The sequence below is a fragment of the Diabrotica undecimpunctata genome, chromosome 4, assembly GCF_040954645.1.
Source record: "Diabrotica undecimpunctata isolate CICGRU chromosome 4, icDiaUnde3, whole genome shotgun sequence".
NCBI classification, from domain to species: Eukaryota; Metazoa; Arthropoda; class Insecta; order Coleoptera; family Chrysomelidae; genus Diabrotica; species Diabrotica undecimpunctata.
In genome coordinates, this window is record NC_092806.1 from 4128327 (window position 1) to 4149268 (window position 20942).

At 32.1% G+C, this 20942-nt stretch overlaps 2 protein-coding genes across 2 annotated transcripts in view; one reads left to right on the plus strand and one right to left on the minus strand.

Annotated features, from left to right (window-relative positions):
* The first annotated feature begins 1863 nt into the window (after positions 1 to 1863).
* Positions 1864 to 20942, plus strand: part of crm (cramped chromatin regulator) — a 29032-nt gene continuing 9953 nt past the window's right edge. The window contains exons 1-4 of the mRNA XM_072528702.1: positions 1864 to 2711; positions 4040 to 4312; positions 4591 to 5005; positions 8873 to 9440. Coding sequence (XP_072384803.1) covers positions 2041 to 2711; positions 4040 to 4312; positions 4591 to 5005; positions 8873 to 9440 — 1927 coding nt within the window. The 5' untranslated portion in view covers positions 1864 to 2040. The remainder of the gene's footprint in view (positions 2712 to 4039; positions 4313 to 4590; positions 5006 to 8872; positions 9441 to 20942) is intronic.
* On the minus strand, positions 14875 to 17062 carry LOC140439058 (zinc finger BED domain-containing protein 5-like). Its single transcript, XM_072528703.1, has 2 exons — positions 16667 to 17062; positions 14875 to 16601 (listed from the first exon to the last, which is right to left on the minus strand). Exons 1-2 carry the CDS (start codon positions 16713 to 16715, stop codon positions 15199 to 15201), a joined length of 1452 nt encoding a protein of 483 aa, XP_072384804.1. The 5' UTR covers positions 16716 to 17062; the 3' UTR covers positions 14875 to 15198.

Genomic DNA, 20942 nt, shown 5'->3' on the forward strand with positions numbered 1-20942 from the left:
TCTGCAATGTTTATAAAAGCTTTGTCTTCTTTTGATAATTTACAAATTATTATTTAAAAGTTCATGGAATCCGGACAATCCAAAATGGAATGCGGCAGCGTTCAATCTGCGATTGAAAGTAGGGGACGAAAAATAAATATATATTATGTGCCTGACGGGTGGTACACAGTGGCAAGAACAGCCAAAGTAAATCACCCTTTATACGTCGTTAAGGAATTAGATTACAGCCATTTTTTAGATTTTAAAACTTACAGCGAAATATTAATTATTAACAAAACGAAGACAGTCGATAGCGATGTTATGAAGTGGCTAAGTATCAAATGGCTGCAATATATAAAAGAACACCTTAATATAATCTTTTATAAACTGTATTCTTCTGCTTTAGGAATAGAGCTTAAGAAACTAAAAGATCTACAAGATCCTTGGAGGTCAGGTACTATCCCAGCCACCTACCATGATTAATACTTTCGACTTTTAAAACCAATAGAGAGAATCGCTGCAGACGATTCGGAATCCGAGTAGCGATAAAATAATAAGATTTCTGTATATTCAATGTTAAATAATATTCAATGTTAAAGACTAAAAACTAAATTGAATTTCTCATACTTTTGTGTTATTTTTGTATCCAAAATTAAACATTTTAAGCATAATATAACCGTGTATTATTTAATTTCGTAGACTTAGTTAGATCTTTTCACACAACAAAAAACAGTATGACTCGTGAAAAGTTATCTAGTGGTAAATGGAGCTAAGTGAACGAAACCCTTCTACCCTCATATAAATCAATGTTTTATTAGTGTTTGGTTCAGCACAAAGTAGGTAACATTTTGTTTAATAAATCCTAAAAAAATTTTAGGAATAGTTCAATGAACAGGAAAGTTATAAGCTAAAATGTATTTTTTCCTGGACATGGTAATCTAAAATGCTCATTATCTCGAAACTGATTTTTGTTCCCAAAGATTCTCAATTTTCCCAAGTTCTGAGGAAAACTCCCCAGACCTGGCATCCCTGGATGTAGTGAGGAACGCACAGCATTGGCTACGTCGAGTTAAAGGTGCTGCAATCTCGTTAAGTTGATTAAAATTAAATGTAACAACCTGCCGTGAACCTGCCCCGTGTAACAACTTACCCCGCTCTCCCCTACTACTGGATATTGAGCACATATCGTTTTACATTGTACTAATTTACATTTAGATTCAAATTACTTAAATAACTCAAGAACTAAAGGAAAAGATGACTTTCTTTAAAGCTAGCATTTCACTCACTACTGTTGCCTGTTTATTTTTCAATGCACCTCTGGTACAGGAATATGCATATTTGTGGATCTGTTACTGATATTTATATTTTAAAACGGTAAAAACAGTCGTGGAATATATTATGATTCCATTTAATAATTGTATCTGATGAAGACATTATTCTTGAGAAGACTTTAGTTGATGTATCTAAATTACATTTTAGTGCTTGATCATCTACTGATAATAGACTTCAGTTTAATTGTTGAATTAATTTTCTTTTGATGTTTTTATAAGTTATTCATTATTTTGTTTTGTAATAAGTAAGGGCCAACATAAATTATTAATAGTCAATACACAGTTGTTGAGGATTTTCTGTGTACTTCTTTGATATACTGAGTTTAATGGATTTTTTTGGATCGTATTGCATTCTCAAAGAAATCTACTAGCTGTAAGGAGTAAAGTTTCGTCATCAAATATTTCTTTACGAGATTCGTTAATGAAACAAAATTAGTCTAAACAAAATGAAAATATATACATGATTTGAAGAAAATACGAAATTCAAATTCAAACCACCAATATTTGTTGCGTTTGTAGTTTGTACTCCTGTTTTGAACAAGTTGATGTCAGTTGTCACCACAATGTTGACGTTCTAAATATAAACAAGTTATTTCAACTAAAACTGTTATTTTGAAGATATTTCTAATTGTTCTAGATAGATTAGTTTAAAAGTAATTAGTGTGTGTTCATTAAGTGTTTAAATATCGGTCATTGTATTTGATAGATGTGAAAAGATATTAATTTCAAAATGGATGCTAAAACTGAAACAAATCCTGAAGAGAAACTTAATACCGATATCCCAATGACTATAAAGGAAGAGGAACTTTTGGGTTCTTTAACAATTTCCGATGTACCTGAACTTAAGGGACAACAGCTAAGATCAAGTGCTAGAGTTTTTAAAAAAATGAGGCTGGACTCTGTTGTATTGGCAGTACCAGAAAAAAGTGAAAAGAAAGAGGAAAGTAAACAAGAGTCCAAGAAGTGTTTCAGGCCTCTGTGGTCTTCCGACGATAAAAACTTATTTTTCGAAGCTTTAAATGAATATGGTAAAGATTTTGAAAATATACAATTGTATATAAGTAGTAAATTCAGAAAGAAAGGTGTGCCAGACCATTTTATCAAGACAAAGGACCAAATCAGACATCTATACTATAGAACATGGCAGAAGATCTCAAAGTATTTAAAATTTTCTGAAGGTATTAAAAAGGTGACACAAGAGCTATATGGGTTAATAAACTACGGTGAGTTGAGGAAAAAAGTTGGTTCTGTAAATGAAAAGTCTCTGGTCAAACTCAACAAGCTCATTTATAAAGGAGCCATTATTTTAAGAGTTAAAGGAAAGTCTATCAAAGTGAAGACACCTTCATGTAAAGCTCTGAGGAAACTAAATCAGTTGGATGATAAATATGAAGAAGTTACGTAAGTATTTTTATTTTATAGATTTATGATGTCTTAACACAAGGTTCGAGGCTTTTATAAAAGAAAAGCACCTTAAATATCTTTAGTATATGTTTCCCTTTGTTGTTTTATGTACATAATATTTCTATTCTCTAATTATATGACCTAAATACTACAGTTTTCTTACAACATTGATTAAACATTATAAACAGTAGACTGTTTATTCCTGATGTTTTGTGAAGGTGATTTTCTTGACCTTTCTTCTTAATTTAGGGTCCCAATATACAAAATAACTGATCTGATGGTGGTCATACACTGATTTTCATTCATTTCACTGAAGGTTTTCTCCTGGACAAGACAAATATTTTCGGTTTTAGTAATTTTTAATTCACTGTGTAGTTTTTTGGGCTACAATGTGTATATTGTTGATGGATGATGTTCAGTTTTAAAGAGATACTGCCAGAAGAATAAATAAAAAAACTGGAACTTGATAATTATTCAAACTCCCTCTCTTCAGACTTCATGGGTATAGTCTATCTCCACAGTTCTCTACCTCTGGTCATTTATTTTAATTTTATGTTCTTTTTCACACTCCGGTGATTAGATTTATCCATGTTGTTGGAGATCTTCCTTGTGGTATTTGTCTGTCTTGAAGGATGAGTGTCCCCATATTTATGCATCATTCAAACAGAGCTAGAAATATTGGAACTGTTTAACATTCCCCATATTTTCCATATACATCATTCAAACATAAAGCTAGAAATATTGGAATTGTTTAACATAATCCAAAAAAATCCGTTTCGACAGTAGCATAACAAAAAAATGTTGTTATAAGGCACATTTGTTACATGCAAACTTTTAAAAAATACCTTAAACTAATACGCGAGTTAGTATTTTCAAGAGTCAGTTCCACAGAATCATTAAAAACTAGGTGTTATCAATGGTTCAACCTAAATAGGAAAGATATCCATAACACAGTGTTTTTATAAATTCAAACTTAATTTTTCTGACATTTATTCAGAGAATAGAGTAGAAGTATTTCTAACTGCTTGTTTCCAACTAGATCTTTAGATTTATAATTGACCACAACAATTAAACATTTAGTTTTACCATGTTGCAGAGAAGAGTTATTTTGTATTTAGACTTAAATGGTCAACAGTCTCAAGAATTAAGTTCATAAAAACAACTTGTAATCTATTTTATATACTTTTATTTTACTTTCTTGTGGCAAATGTGTATGTTTCTGCTTTAGTTTTTAACTATTTTTTTGACAAAATTCCTATCTATCTATCAAAATACCTACCTACCTACTAAAAGATCTATACTATCTAATTATGATATTTTTGTAGGCTGCCAAACAGATTAACTGTGGAGCTAAGACCAAAAGATATGGCATCTTTTCTTAAAGTACAAAGCACTGCTCAGAATCCAAGATTGAAGACTTACATGCCATTACAGAAAAGACTGAGTAGCCTGATTGAGTGTTTGAGTAAAAAATGGAAAAGCATTGATGCTAATATTTATGATAAGGTTCTGTTATCTGGGAGTTTGATTAAAGATGATGGTATGCCACCAGAAAAGGAAGTTGATGCATGCAAGGAAAAACTAAATCCACTTTTAAGGTATATAACATACAAGTTCAATTTAAGTATACATTAATAAACCTAGAGCTATAGCGGTGTTGGTTTTATAAGTACTGCATTAATGCAATAGTTTTACATTAAGTAGCTTAGTCGGATACTTTTGGTTACAAAATTTATTTTAGTTATCTTGTATGATCGTCATGTACATCTTCAGTCAATGAAAAGTTGATTTTCTTTATATAAAACAGAAAGTCTGTTTTATAAAACAGTTTCTGTAGCTATACAAAGACAATTTGTTTTGAAAATTACTTTTTTAGGATCACTCCACCGCCAGATATAAAAATAGAAGTCCCCTCAATCAGTCTAGGAGAATACTTCACCCGCCAAAGTATCTGCTTTAATTCCTACGAAACTCGACTGGGCATACAAAACTTTAATTCCTATACCAATTTTAAAATGATGAATAAAGTAACCAAGAAAGGTTCCAGAGTATGTGCCGATAGTGTTAGTGATAAATCTGAAAAATCACCCCAGAAAAGCAATTCTCACAATGACGAAGATATCTGTGATATAGTAGCTGATACTGAAACTAGTAATGAGGCTAGCAAAGACACTATTAAAGGTGTAAGTGCATTTTTTAAGACAGAAGTTGAGGAAGTAACTGTGGAAGATATTAAGGTTGAGGAAAAAGTGGTTCCAGAAGTTGATAATACAGCTGAGATGGAGAAGCAGGTGAGTTGTTTGATATATTTGTTTAATTTCCATCTGTTAGTTTATTCAAAGGAAATATACACTTGGAAATGGAAGTATTAACGCTAAATTTAATGTAGCCACTACTGTCTTTGTTTTGCTAAATATGTGTCACTACAGTATAGTATCTGTTGTGTACTGTGCTATAAATAGAATGAAATATACTCATAAATACTTATAAAACATGAAACAAACATAACATTTCCTCCCTTGACAATGACATTCTTTACAAATTCATTTTTACAATGGGTTTGTATTTTCTTGAAGATTTACATAGGGTAGATGTAACTTTGGTATCAGAAATAATATCAGATGTTATAGATGGAGATCCTGGAATCCAATGGTTGGGTGATTCTATGCTCACATTTGTTACATGCAATGTAATTTGTATTGGAAAGTGGATTTATTTTATTTTCAATTATTTTTATAGGAATTTTTGTTTCTGCTTTAAACCACGCCCATATCTTGTAATTACAGGCTCTGAAGGCAAGCTTACACCTGGTAATTTTTCTTTATAGATTTGCAAATGTAAAGGTGTTTTGAAAAATACATTTTAATGTTTGAAATGAATTTATTTACTAAATCAAATTCATTTCTAAGAACTTCTGCTACTCTGTTTATGCTATGTAGAAGACAAGTGATGTGCCCCATATTTGGATAAAATATTTTCAAATTTTGTTGTACCTTTACCATATATTTAGCTGCACCTGATAAAAATATTATATTAAAACTAATATTTTTATTTCTTTTGGCAAAAAGAAAGTAGAGTGCTTGCTGAATGAAATGTCTTACAGTGATATTATTGGATTTCTCCAGTTATTTTGCAACTATTAAATAAGGTTTAATAAGGTTTTCCTGGTTCATCCTCTGTTAAGGCACCGAATATAAGATCACTATATGTATATCAACCACATGCTTGTGTACCTTTATCAACACTTGCCTAAAAGTTGTTATTGCCTAAAGAAACTTTAATTTTCTCAATAGGGATGTTCACTAATTTTTAAATATAGTTAAATTTAATTAAATTCAATAGATTATAAAATATATAAAAATGAAATTGCTTAAAAATATATATTTTTTAAGATAAATCAATTCTTAATTTAAATTTTGATGGAGGCTAGAAAAACGGCTCCTCGCAGTGAGGCTACAGTGTGTGACGTCAGCAGTTGTATCAACAACTTGTTGTGTATATGTATTTACGAAGTGTAACCAGTTCTTTAAGTATTTATACAGTGATAATGAAGCCAAATAAGTGGTATTTTCTACAAAGAGAGGGAAAAACTAGAAAAGGCAGTTATTATGCAAGTTAGAAAAAAAATTAATGCAAATATATGTACCTCGGAAGGAATCAACACTGTTCATTTTTAAAACTTTACAGGAGAGCAGTTTTAAACTTTTTTTCACCAAAAAGTATTATTGCTGCAGCTATTTATTGAGATATCGAAACAATATTTTAATAGAACATTCTGTTTATTGTTATTTACATAATACATTTTGTTATAATTAAAAACAAATTTGTTCCTGTGTTTTTTAACCCTTTTAACGGACATGGTGTTGTATCCATCTAATAAAGTTATTGTACTGTAAGAATTAGTATGGGGTATTCAATAACAACTACAATCCTATTTGACTTTTACTGACAAAATTTATTTAACCATACAATTTATCTTTACAAATACAAATAATACATCTATGCATTTAACCAAAATGGCATTTTAGGTACAAATCACACAGTCATCCTCAAGTAAGTCTCCTTCTGGATAGTCACTATTAGTATTACTAGTAGGTATGCTTTAAGTTTTGATAAAAATCATGGCAAAATGTAGAAACATATGACAGTAATGCCAATAGATCGTTATACTTTTGTTGTGATATAAGTATTGGACTTTGTGATACCAGTTGCAAATCTTTTGGCAATGTAAGGTGTCGCTTCGAAACCTAACAAGGTCAATCTCCTGGTTTTCGTCATGAAAATTACTTTAAACATTATTACATTAAAAACAGAGTTCCAATGCTATTTTGTTTAACTTGCAGTTAAACACAGTTTGACAGAAGAACTTGTTGTTTGTTAACGTCTCTTTTCTATTAATCAAAGGCAGATTTTAAGATGTTTTGACATCATACAAAGACCTTAAATTTTTAAAATCTTCTAGTTCCATATTATGTACGGTATATTTCATTGAGGTTTGTCTGACTAAGTGCTGCCAGTCCCAGGGCGTGTAAATAGAAATGTTAAGTTTTTTCTCTTTCGCTCTATCAGCGCATGGACAGTGTCCGCCTCCCTGTGGGTATTACTCTTTAGTAGAAACTTCCGGATGATAATTTTTACTTTTTTAAACAAGTATTAATGCTAACATTTTTATTCTGGCTGTAACATTTGTAAGACCATAGTATGATTTCTTCTATGTTACTGTCAGGAATGACGGTATCTGCCCATTTTAGTAATGCAGATCTTATTTCATTTCCACTACGAATAGTTTATTAGAACTTTTGTCTATATCAGACCAATCTTCGTTATCAAAACTCAAGGTATCTCTCATAATATGCTCTTCATTTAAAACATCATTGCTTGGTGTATTATTTGATTCTGAAATTAAACAAGGCATATAATATTGGTTGCAAAAGATTTAATAATATTGCTAGTCTAAGGTTGGTATTAAATCACTACATTACCCTTTTGATGTTGTTTTTTATTAATTTAAAAATAATGAGCAAAAAGGTAGCTTACCTGTAAATGCAGTAGAAGAATTCGCAGAACTTTTTAGTAGGTACTTCAAGAATCTTTCTCCTACGAGAATTATGGTTCATTGTACTTATTATTAGTAACAAACCACTGTAAACACACCATAAATGGCAAAAGTATTATTATTAGATCACTAACAGTCTACCTCTCATCATAGAGATATGCGCGGCGGTAATTCACATGCGTAGAGGGACAAAAAATTAACTCCACATGGTGTTTTATCCCTCTAAGTAAAAATGGCCATGGTGTTCTTTTAAAGGTCACTTTCTTTATTAGCAAATGGTTTAGGATCTAGTGCTCTATTTCTTTAAATAAAGTTATAAAAGTTAATTATTAGTCTATAAAAGGGTCAAAATTGAAAAAATGGACATAGTGTTGTAGAGTATCCCTCCGAGGTACAGATATAAAAACCTGTGGTTTGACAATTTTAAGTGAATATGGTGTTAAATTGTTTGGAACTGTAATAAAAATCTTCTCAGAATTGTTTTTAGATGTATTTAGACACCCAGGAACAAAACACCACTTATTTGGCTTCATTATCAGTGATTAAATACTTAAAGAACTGGTTACATTCGTAAATACGTATACAAAACAAATTGTCGATACGACTGCTGACGTCACACACCGTAGCCTCGCTGCGAGGTGCCGTTTTTCTAGCCTCCATCAGAATTGAAATTAAGAATTGATTTATCTTAAGAAATATATATTTTTAAACAATTTTATGTTTGCTATGCTTTTATATATATTATAACCTACTGAATTTAACAATATTTAAAAATTAGTGAACATCCCTATTACTCCTTCATACAGTGAATTCACATTGATGTTTATTAGTGTTGGCTCATTAGGAATATTGAAGTTATATTTTTGAAAAAATTGCCTAAAATGGGTATTTGGCAAATATCCAAGTTATAAAATTCCAACAAAAAGAGGAAAATTTTAAACTGTTATATACTTAATTTATTTTTAAAATATACAAAATAAATTGTTCCGCTTAAATATGCATTGTTCTTCGAAATGAGCAAAAATATGCAATCTATGCATCCATATGCACTTTGCATCTAGTAATAATATATTCCTTTGCTTACATTATTTTCATATTTTAGGAAAGAGTCAATGCTATAAAACGCGGTTGGACTGTAATAGACAGTGAAAGTATAACCCTAGGAGAAATATACTTAATGTTCGGAGTAAATTCGAAGTTAATTTTGGAATACAGTTGGGACCCACCGGTCACACCTAAAACCGAAACTACCGACGATACAAAGACTGAAGTTGAAGACTCTGACGTCGCGGAACTCTCAGCCGCTAATCTCGGCAAAAAACTTAGTTTAAGCGATTCGTTGCTACAATTACTATCTGTAGCCAAGCTCCATTATAGAAAAAACATTATCAAATGCCCGTGCGGTCATGTGTGCGGGGCTAAAAACAATGTTCAGCTAAAAAGAGACGTTGAGACTAAAATTAGGAAGATTTTGACTGATATTGATAAGTGCGCAGAAGATAGCGAAGAAAAGGAACATTTATACGAGAACGGTACTAGGTTTGTGAGGCCTCCGGTGTATATCCAGCCCAAGAATCCGCTACCTTCGTACTTTCAAGCCAACGCTGTACATTTGTCGTCACAAATCGATTCCATTCAGAGATTAACTCCAAGATATTGCAACAGAAGAGGTAATCATACATATTTTTTAATTACACTTCATCAGTCATATTTTTTTATAAACACCAATAAGATAAAAATTTTTATTAAAAAGTCCTTTATAAAAGGTATATTTATTTAAAAGAACCCTTCTGGGCTAAATCACAGAACGTTTTCGGAATAAAAATTCCATCTTCAGTGCTGCTACCTAAAATAAGTATAACCAAACAAAGTTAAATTTTGTTTAAGGTTAAAGCAAGTCTGGTTTAATACTTAGTTTGATAAAACTAGGAATGACTTTGAAAATCCTACAATCGGTACTCTCACTTGATGCGCAATGAAATTATCGGAAATTATCTTAGTAAGAGAAGTAAACTTGATTTGTAATAGTGGAGCGCCTGGGGGTTTTCACCTCGGATTAGAGTTACAGTGAATGAATTAATATGATCGATGTGGGATATTGTTTTTAAAACTATAAATTGCAATGTTTACCCAAAAAATTTTTGTGCACTTTATTTTTTATTGTTTAAACAAATTATTATAAAAAATTAATGTTTGACATTATATTTTCACTTTAAACAGTATTTTTTTTTATTTATATGTTCTTAAATCTTACCTGAGTAGACATATAGGAAAATTTTTCAAAGATACCTGTATAAAAATAGCAGTAGGGATCTCGAACAGGCAGGAAAACCTGGAGGGGAGAGCGGAGCGACAGCTGCTATGTACAATGGAATTTCTCGGCCAGTTTATAGTTTAATTATAAATGTTTAATTTTAAAAAAATAAGGTAATTAATTACAAATAATGAAAAGAAAAAAATTATTAGTACAAAATCTGTTTATTTAAATATACAACATTGTTGTCTACATCAAATAATATTTTCTTCTACTTCATCTATCTGTATAATAGGTGAAGAGTTGGAACAACTATTTCCGCTGCACTGTAAACATGCTACACTGCAGTATAAACCACTTTTTCGGCATCCACACGCAGCTCCACATCCCTTTTTGCAATTACAAAATAACATTTGCAATAAATTATCCGGAGCTGGTAATTGATTTATTGTTATTGGGATGTACATGTTATTGGAATACTTCCATCCCCAATTTTCAATAACTACGTCATTTCCTAGCCATATCTGAATTTGTAGGTACACTCTTTTAAGGTGCTCAAAAGCTGCATCAGTTGTTGGAGGCAGTGATGACAAAAGAACACTCGTATTTTTGGCTGTTGCTCGTATTTTCCTTTATTGAAAAACGCAGAAGTAGTGTCACAACCCGTAAAGGCATGTAAAAAAAGAATATGTTCTTTACAATTTGGTAAATATTTTTCTAAACATTTCGATGAAAATATCTTTTGTTGAACTTTGCCTCAGGATGGTTTTAGAAAATATATTTCACGATCTTTTTCTACCAATGCCGTTAATATCACTAAGACGTCGATATCTTCTGAAACTATAACAACATCTTTTGATCCCAAATTCATTGCCGTCTCAACAATTAATTTGTCGGATTAATTTTCTTTTCAACATTACTGAGGTGAATTGAATTTTTCAGCAAATTATAACAATCCGAATGATATTTTGCTGCAAGTGTCTGTAAGTCGGTTATACCAGAAATCCTTTTATGGATATCTCGATAATAATCAGTTTTCTGGACGGCTATAAAATTCGTGAAGGATTCATTTAAAGTTGGAGTGTTGATGTATGAAATCTGCCTACGCCGAGCTTTATTTATTTTGCTTCTTTTGTTTTATCAGCTTCTTGTCCGCAAATAAAACAGTTTTTTTCCCAATTGAAATTATTGAAATTCATGCTACTTCGAAGTTTTTTTTTCGGAGGCATTAATGAGAGATTTTCACGGGCCTTATTTTTAGACACTCCAATATACTTTTTATTAATATATTTTTGTCGACAACTTGAATGAGCATAAATAAAAATTCAGTTTGTAGGTAAGGTAACAATCCATCTTGCCGTTCGGTTGAAGCAGCTTTTAAAGAGGTTGCTCCTCTACCAATTTTTATAATTTAACCTAAATTTGAATATGTTTTGGAAGATGAACCCAGATGTATACATATTATGCAGCTATTTTCATCAGGCATGCTGCTAGCCGTTGGTTTATCCATTGTTGGAAATCTAAAAAAAAATTAATATCTAATTAATTGCATTTGATTCATTATTATCATATATTTCTTTTTTTATTGAAACTGATCTTTAATTTTCGATTTATTTATTATTTAATTAATTCAATAATGAACTGTAGTTATCAATCTAATCACTTACCAAATTAAGCAATACGAAATAATTTGTAATAGTTCAATATAAAAACGTCGTCTTCAATACACCTTCCAGTACAAAAATATACAAGAATTTTTCACTAAAAAACCAAATTTTCACTGTTATAAAAGCACAATACTCACAGAACACGTGTTACTTGCAACTAAACCAGCTGAGACATTCCATTGTACATAGCAGCTGTCGCTTCGCTCTCCCCTCCACGTTTTTCTATCTGTTCGACATCCCTACTGCTATTTTTATACACAGGTATCTTTGAAAAATATTCCTATATGTTTACTCAGGTAAGATTTAACACGTAAATAAAAAAAATGTTTAAAGTGAAAATATATGGTCAAACATTAATTTTTTATAATAATTTGTTTTAACAATAAAAAAAAATAGAGTGCACAAAAAAATTTTGGGTAAACATTGCAATTTATAGTTTTAAAAACAATATCCCACATCGATCATATTAATTCGTTCACTGTAACTCTAATCCGAGGTTTTACTGTTTTGAATGCTCCAGGAACTCCACTATAAAGTATGTTTAAAATTCAAGGAAACGAGTCTCGCCATTCATCCATTTCTTTCTCCCCGAATACTTTCTGCTACTGTCCGCTCTTTGCACAAATGAGCAAAATTTCGAAAGTTGTTCCTAGTCTTGACGAATAATACTACATATACATCCAATGAGGGTTACTGGTCCGAAGAAGTGGTCTCTAAAGGATCTTAGGTAGCAATTGAATCAAAATGATACTGTAGTCAAAATACTATAGACTATTTGTACAAAACAAATAGTCAATGTAACTGGAAGTGTGTGTCTTAATGTGGCTCTAGCCAACAGTATTTAAAATGTATTCTTCCCTGTAGATAATTATAAATTATAAATAATGGTAGAACACAGTATTGATTGAAAGTAATTAAAAAATTATTAGAATTAAAGGTAGGCAAACATCAATACATGCATCTTTCAGATTGAGTATAAACTTGGATAATAATAAGGCCCTATATGTTTAAATCAAAATTTGGTACCTGGGGAATTTGATATATGTAAGATGTTAAGTTATTAATTATTGCAGACTAAGATGTAACCTGATTTATATGTATGGATTCACAAAATTCTCATCTGGGCTTTGGAGGTTTTTCGCTTGTCCTTATTTCTTGCCATAGTCATCTTCTTAGTATCAATCCGGTTCCGAGGCTGTCCATTGTTTCTTTGAGCAGTATTTGTTTTTACGATTGGTAGGTCGCACCTTGCCAATCACCCTCCACATTTTATCCGGGCTTTGTTACCAGCTGTGGTAACCGCAGAGCTACTCAATCCACCCCGCAATCACCTCAGAAAATCACCAGGAGGGGACAGAATACCGAACGAACTCCTAAAGTACGGAGGACCAGATCTGACCAAACAAATATTCAAACTAGTCCAAAAAATAATAGAACAAAACAGAATTCCTCAAGAATGGATACCGTATCCTAATACCTCTCTTCAAACAGGAAGACAAATCGAACCAGGAAAATTACAGAGGAATTAATTTACAGTGGGTGGCCAAATTATTAGGGACAGTAAAAGATTTCTTAATTTTTTAGTTTTACTGATTTTTTTTTGCAATTTGTTGGCTTTAAGGCTTGCATTTATTTTTTGTATAAGAGATTGAGAAATTAGGGTCACAAAAACATTAAGTTTTGTTAGTAAAACCAATTATTTTTTTTGCAAAATTTTTTTTAACATAATATGACTAATTTTAATATTTAGTGATGCCACCCTTTGCTGCAATTACAGCTTCTACGCGTCGGGGCATGCTCTGAATACAAACTCCTGCGTTGTGTTTTAAGTTAGGGTTATGATGCCATTCTCTAATAAGAGCTTCAATCAACTGCCGCTTCGTGGTGATAACATCTTTGGCGATCTCCCGTTTGGTTAACTCCCACATGCTCTCTATAGGGTTCATGTCAGGTGAGTTTCCCGGCCAGGGCAGAACTGCAATATTTTCTTTGATCAGATATGAAGTTACACTCCTGGCTTTGTGGCACGGTGCAGAATCGTGCATAAAAATGTAATTTTTTTCACCAGGGAACCATTCTTTGAGCTGGGGCAGTAGCCGAGTTTCAAGTACTCGCTTATACTGGTCCTGTCTCATTGTCCCTTCCACGATGTATAAGCGTCCCATACCCTTTGCCGAGATTACAGACCACACCATGACACTCACCGGATGTTTAACTCTCTCCACAATGCAATCTGGATGGAACTGCTCCCCAGGACGTGGACGTCGTCGGACAAACGCACTTTTATCCACCAAAATCTGAAATGTTGATTCGTCGGAGAAGCATACCTGTAAAAATGATAATATTCGCTGTTCACAAACTTCATTCGTTAAAAAAATTCATACTTACTCGACTCCAGTCTTCAACAGTCATACTTCGGTGTTCTTTGGCCAATTGGAGTCTCTTTCTCTTCATGGCTTCGGTGAGCCGTGGTTTTTTCATAGGCCGGCGACCTAGCAGATTCTCTTCGGCCAGTCGTCGTCGTACTGTCCTTCTGGAAACATTAATTCCTTCGTCATTAATCATCGTAGTCAGATGTGTCACACTCTTTTTACGATTTTGGAGACAAATATCCCTAATTTTACGATCAGTACGAGGAGTAGTAATCCTTTTCCTGCCACATTTTCCAACACGGCCCGGTTCCAATAACTCGTTTTAATTCATTTTTATTTTTATTCGATTAACTACAGACTTTGAAACACCTGCAGTAGTTGCTATAACTCTCTGGGAAAGCCTCGAGTGCAGTAATAATGTTTTTATGTCTCTAATTTTCCCTGGAGACAAGTCTGCAATTTTGCCCATGCTAAAAAAATAATTTTGAATTTAAACAATCTTTTTAAATAAACTCGTGTCATTAAATGTAGCAAAAATTACTAAATAACAAATATTACTTACCTGTTAAATATATCTGACACGAAAACCGACCAAAAACAATTTAAAACGATTTGCAAATATTTTTAAACCTCACTGCGGTGACAGCCGATGACCAACTGAGATGCAGCGTTGCCAACCTATAATTTCTGAAATCGGTAGATTGATACAAAAAAAATCGGTAGAAATCGGTAGATTTAAAAAAACGGCGGCAAATTTAAAAAATGTTATTTATTTAATAAAAAAAAGGTATAGAACAGTTAAAATTACGTTACAAAAAAGTTAAACAATTATAAAAAAAATTATAAACTAATCTAGTTTTCAGTTGATGATGAAGAATTAAATAAATTATGTTTATTCATGTAGGATAACATTTGTTTTTCAATAGGGAAAGTATAGCAGTAATTATTACCTATTAATTTTTTAGTATGTAACAAGCCTGATATACTTTCTGTACTTAATTTGTTTCTCTGTTTTGTTTTCATTAAATTTATAGCCGAGAATATTCGTTCGACATTAGCCGAGGAGTGTGGCAAAGATAATATATGGAAAGCAAACGAACTTACGATATTAAACAACTCGGAATTGTCACCCAATTTAGACTTGTTGCCAAAATATTATAACATCATCTGAGAAAGATTGAATTTCGTCAGTGTTTCTCAGTAACCGCCATTCACTGTCTAATGCTTGTAAATAATTGTCCTTTATTAAATTGGAAAATAAAAGTGCAACTTGAGTAATGGAGTTTATTTGGCCACCTTTCACTATGCTTGGATCAATAAAATTGAATAATTTAATTACATTTTCTTTAAGTGCAAATCTTCGAACTATTTGGCTACATGCTTCTTTATAAAAATTTAAGCACCTCAATCTAAAAAAATTTATTTGGTCACTTGTTAAATTCAACTGTAACAAAGATCTTGTAACATTGGCACCAAAATAAATTTCTTCAATAGGCAAATAGTTCGAAGGATCTTCGTATTCAACATTTTCGATTTGAGTTTTATTTAAATATTCCCTTTTAATAAAACAATCAAAAATAGATTTAAGCACGCTTGTAACCCTGTTATATAAATTGTATAATTTTGGAGATTCTGATTGCATTTCTTTGTTAATAGTATTAAAAAATGGTAAGCTAAACTCCAGAAACTGCAAAAATAACTTTGTGCAAGGATCGTTTAGTTTCTGTAAAATGTTTTCTGCAGATAATAGATCATTATTTGCTACACAGTCGGTAAAAAATAACTGTAGTGCTGAATATTGCTCTAAAATTCTACAAACCACACTATGTACCGATAGCCATCGAGTTTGCGAAGGATGCAGGATTTTATGAATTTTAACGCCACAAAATGTTTGAAATTCTGCATACTCGGCAATTCTTTTAGGGCTAGAACCAAAATAATTGTATATATCTCTGGTAAGATCTTCCACAAACCTCGGCAATTTTTCACATGAGTAAGATGCGCATAAATGGAAAGAATGGCATATGCATTTCATAACAAATAATGAGGGTATATCACGTTTTAATAATGTCATTAATGAATTTTTAGAGCCAAACATAACATTGGCACCATCCGATGCAAACCCTATTAAGTTATCTTTATATGGAATTGCATTGTCATTAAAAAATGTTATTACATGATTATATAATGTCACTGCATCCGCCCCAGTAAGTTTAATGAGACCCAAAAAAATATCCTGAATATTATTATTGTCATTAACATACCTAACCACTAAACATAAATGTTTTATTGTACTTCTATCTGTTGATTCGTCCACGATCAAAGAAAATTTCATTCTTCGTAATTCTTGACAAGTTGATTGAAAACTTTGACGTCCTAAAACATTTTTCACTATCGCTGATGTCTTTGTCCGACTACATGCTAGTCCCTCAGCAATTTTAGAATCGGGACAAATTTTTTTAATTAAATTTGGGAGATGTTCCATAGCGGTAAATGGTAAATTATGTTCTGCGATAAATGCTGCCAAACGTATTTCCGCTAAAACATGAATCCGTTTAATACCTTGAAAAATATACCGTTTGTAGTAAATAAGTATGACTTACCTTCTTTTATTTCTTGTTCTTGTGTTTTAGAAGATATACCCGTTTTCATAAAACAAGTAATTGGTCTCTGTGTAGCAATAGCCTTACATTTTTCTTTGTGAATATTTGTATTAGAATGTTTAATAATTGAATCCTTTCCACTTTTTATATTAATGTCTTTATTACAACTTTTACAAAATGCAAGTTCACCTTTGGTACTCTTTTTTAACCATCCTACAAACTCTGGTAATTTTTCCCATTCTTCTTTATACTTTTATACTTTTGGAAATATTTAAATTTTTTCATTTTCGGTTCACTAATTTCACTCTCACTCTCACTTGATGACATGTTTAATTTAATTTTAATAAAGTTAAGTTTAATTTTCACTCTGCTTGAATAAAGCCGAAATAAAACCGAAAGATAACTGATAACTATAAATAATATCCTTTTCAAGACCGGTTAAATACTTTTATACTACATAAATAGGGTATTCCCATGTATCAATTTCATAGGAAATTAGGCGACAGAGTACGATTTGCACGTGCTAATGATATCGAGTATTTCCAATAAACATGACATATTATGTTTCTCTATATTCGCATTTTTATTTTATCTCACATTGAAAGATGTAATAAAAATTTACGACTTCCCGTCTTCACTGCCGATAAGTGTAAAAATGTAAAATATTTATATTGCACTAATTTGACTTATAAATATACCTTTTCAGAACTGAAAAAAATCTAGAGGACAAATAAATAAATAACAAATCAATGTATGATAGAAAAATAATAGGATTTTGGTTTTAAATTCAGCAAAATATGTTTATACGAGACGAGAAAAACTATCTGCATAAATATGTTACATCATCCTAGTTATGTTATTTCAATATTTTGTGACTACATCCGAGATCGACACCTTGTTTTGATGCGTCAGAGGACTACTTACCAATAGTTTTAAGAAAGCATTTATTTGTTTGTATTATCGTTTGTACATACTATCGTTTATACATCAGCCGAAAACTTCTTAGAAATAATATCTAATAAATTAGTACATTTCCCTTCAGAAGTTTTATCACTTTCTCCACCGAACACATTTATATAAAATAAAAATCATATTACACAATACAAACAAAAATTAAAATAGTACAAGTATAATAATAAAAATCGGTAGATGAGGTTTCAAAATCGGTATATCGGTAGATTACTTCCTAAATCGGTAGATCTACCGAAAAATCGGTAGGGTTGGCATCGCTGCTGAGATGCAACAATAATTATTATTTTATAGATAAGCAGTCTGCCAGTGTTGCCGCTTATCAAAAATTTTAATAGTTATACCAGAAGAATTACCAAGTAAAATACAGATATGAACACCAATTTTTTTGGTCAAAAAAATAATTTTAAGTAGAAAATACAAAAATATATGCAGTGTCCCTAATAATTTGGCCACCCACTGTAATAAACACAACACTAAAATTAACAACCAAAGTGATAACAAATAAACTGAATGAAATTATAACACTAGCAGAAGAACAACAAGGTTTTAGGTCGGGAAGATCATGGGTCAACGCTATAGTTATAATGAGGCAAGTGCAAGAGAAATCATTAGAATACAACAAACAAAAAGACGTTATGCACTTACTGTACGCAAGAGAGATACCTCTAAGAATAATCAAAACGATCAGAATAGCTACCAAAACAACACAATAAAAGTAAAAGTAGAAGAAGAAATAACCGACCTTATTGAAGCTAGCAATGGAATAAGACAGGGAGATTCCCTGGGTCCTCTATTGTTCAACCTGATTATGGATGAAATAATAAAAAAAGTAAGAACTAAAAAAGGATACCAAATGGGAGAAAAACAACTTAAAATAATCTGCTATGCAGATGACTCAAATAATCTGCTATGCAATACTACTCTCTCAAAGTGAAGATGATTTACAACGTATGCTGCACCAATTTAATATAACCGCCACAAAATTTAACATGTTAATTTCCCCAAAAAAGACAAAATGCATGGTTACAATAGCAAATTTACTAAGATGTTAATTAGAGCTGGAAGGTCAGATAATAGAACAAGTGATGGAGTTTAAATATCTAGGCATCACATTATATAGTTACGGAAAGCTCAAAACCGAAGTGGAACATCAAGTGAATAGAGGAAAAAGAGCCGCAGGCTTCCTAAATGAAACAATATGGAGAAATAAAAATATCGGGAAAGAAACGAAAGCCAGAATTTACAAAACAGTCATCAGACCAATACGTGGCAGAAACAAGACCTGACACAGAGAGGACAAAAGGATGTTAGAAACAGCAGAGATTAAAACACTTAGAAAAATTGATGGTAAGACACTATGGGACAGAGCTAGAAGTACAGATATACGATGGAGAACATCAAGAACTGGATCAGAAATAGAAGAGTAGAATTGAACGATCATAATATATGCCGAATGACAACAAATAGAGTAGTAAAGACGGCAAGAGACGGTTCCCCAATAGGAAGACGATCAGTAGGAAGACCACGAAAACGATGGAACGACAACTCACTGGAGGCACATTGAAAAACAGACAAGAGTCATGTCTATATAAAAAGAAGAAGGATTCATAAAATATAAAAAACAAACAAAATTGATGAATTAAAGGGACTTTTTTTATTGAAGCACGGGATATAATTTTATATAGACGAATATGTGGCTGGTTTGGATGTTTAATGTAGCAAATCGGCTAAATCTAAGCTAATCAGTTGTGTCCCGATGTATTGCCTGAATTCGTACTCTACATTCAACTTTTTCAAGAGTTACTTTTGGTAAATTTACCAACTGATTTGATATTCCTAGCTCTTTCATTGCTTTGAACATTTCTCTTTTATTCACAGAGCCGTTATAAATATGTGATTGGTATCAATGACATATTCCAGTGTTTTTTCTAAAATTTGTTTCAGTAATGCAATCTGATGAATTGTCGATTTACCACCTCTGAAACCAGTCTAGTATTTTTCTACTATCCATTCTGCATATGGTGCCATACGATGACATAGTACTGTGAAAAATATTTTATACGCTGGATTTGGAAGCGTAGTTTACATTAGTAAGCTCCATTGGGGAGGGATTATAGTTCAGCTGGGAGATTATGTATTCCGGTTGATTTATTTCTGGCTAGTTTTTTAACTGCATCATCTTTAACTTCAAGAATCGTTGGTGGTTCCTCTTCTCTCTCGTCTGTTCTCCTTACCTCATCTCTTTCGACTTCCAGGTTTTGTTTCTTTTTCTTCTTCCTCTAGGTGAAGTGCCTGTTTTTTTTTGTGGCTTTAGCACTTAGCCATTTAGACAATTACGTGTTGAGAAATGATGAATGAAAAATTACTAATATTAATATTCTAATATAATTAATACTAAGGAAAATAAAAAAGTGTATATCTATACTATACTAATAAGTGTATTTATTTATGTGTCTGGTTAAAGTATTCCACCCATCTATTGAATACATCTTTCCTTGTTGTTAATAGGTCGCCATTCTGACTTTTGCATTGTCTTGTAGTTGCCTTGAATTCTCTTCTGTTGATGTTAACTTTCTTATAGTATGCTCTGAATTCTTTCTGTTCCTATTTCATCTTTCGCTGCTGCTTCAATCATCATCATCATCATCAGTGGTGCTACAGCTCTAGTTGAGCCTTGACCTTCCCCAGTCTATTTCGCCAGTCGTTTCTGTTCATCGCCAACCGTTGCCAATTTGCCGCGCCGATTTTCCTTGCGTCCTCGTCCACACCGTCCCTCCATCTCAGTCGTGGTCTGCCTCTACTCCTATTTCCCACTGGGACCGATAATAGAGTTCATCTGGGTGGGTAATTTTCATTTGCTCTTGACACATGTCCAGCCCATCTAAGCCTACCTATTTTTATGAAGGATATTACATCTCTACCATTTACTATTTTTTTTTTATACTTCTCGTACAATTCGAAATTATATCGCCTTCTCCAAATACCATTCTCACAGAATGCGCCCATTATTCTTCTTAGTATCTTCCTTTCGAAGACGAGCAGAAGATTTGCGTCTGTTTTGGAGATGGTCCATGTTTCTGACCCATATGTCAGCACTGGTAGGATGAGTGTTCTATATATTATTAGTTTGGTTTTCTGGCATAAATTTCTGTTTTTTAGCTGCTTGCTTAGTCCAAAATAACATTTGTTTGCTAGCAGTACCATCCGTTTTACTTCTTCAGATGTGTCATTATCGTTTGTTATGAGAGAACCCAAATATGTAAACTTATTTACTACCTCAAAATTATATTGGTCTATACTGAAG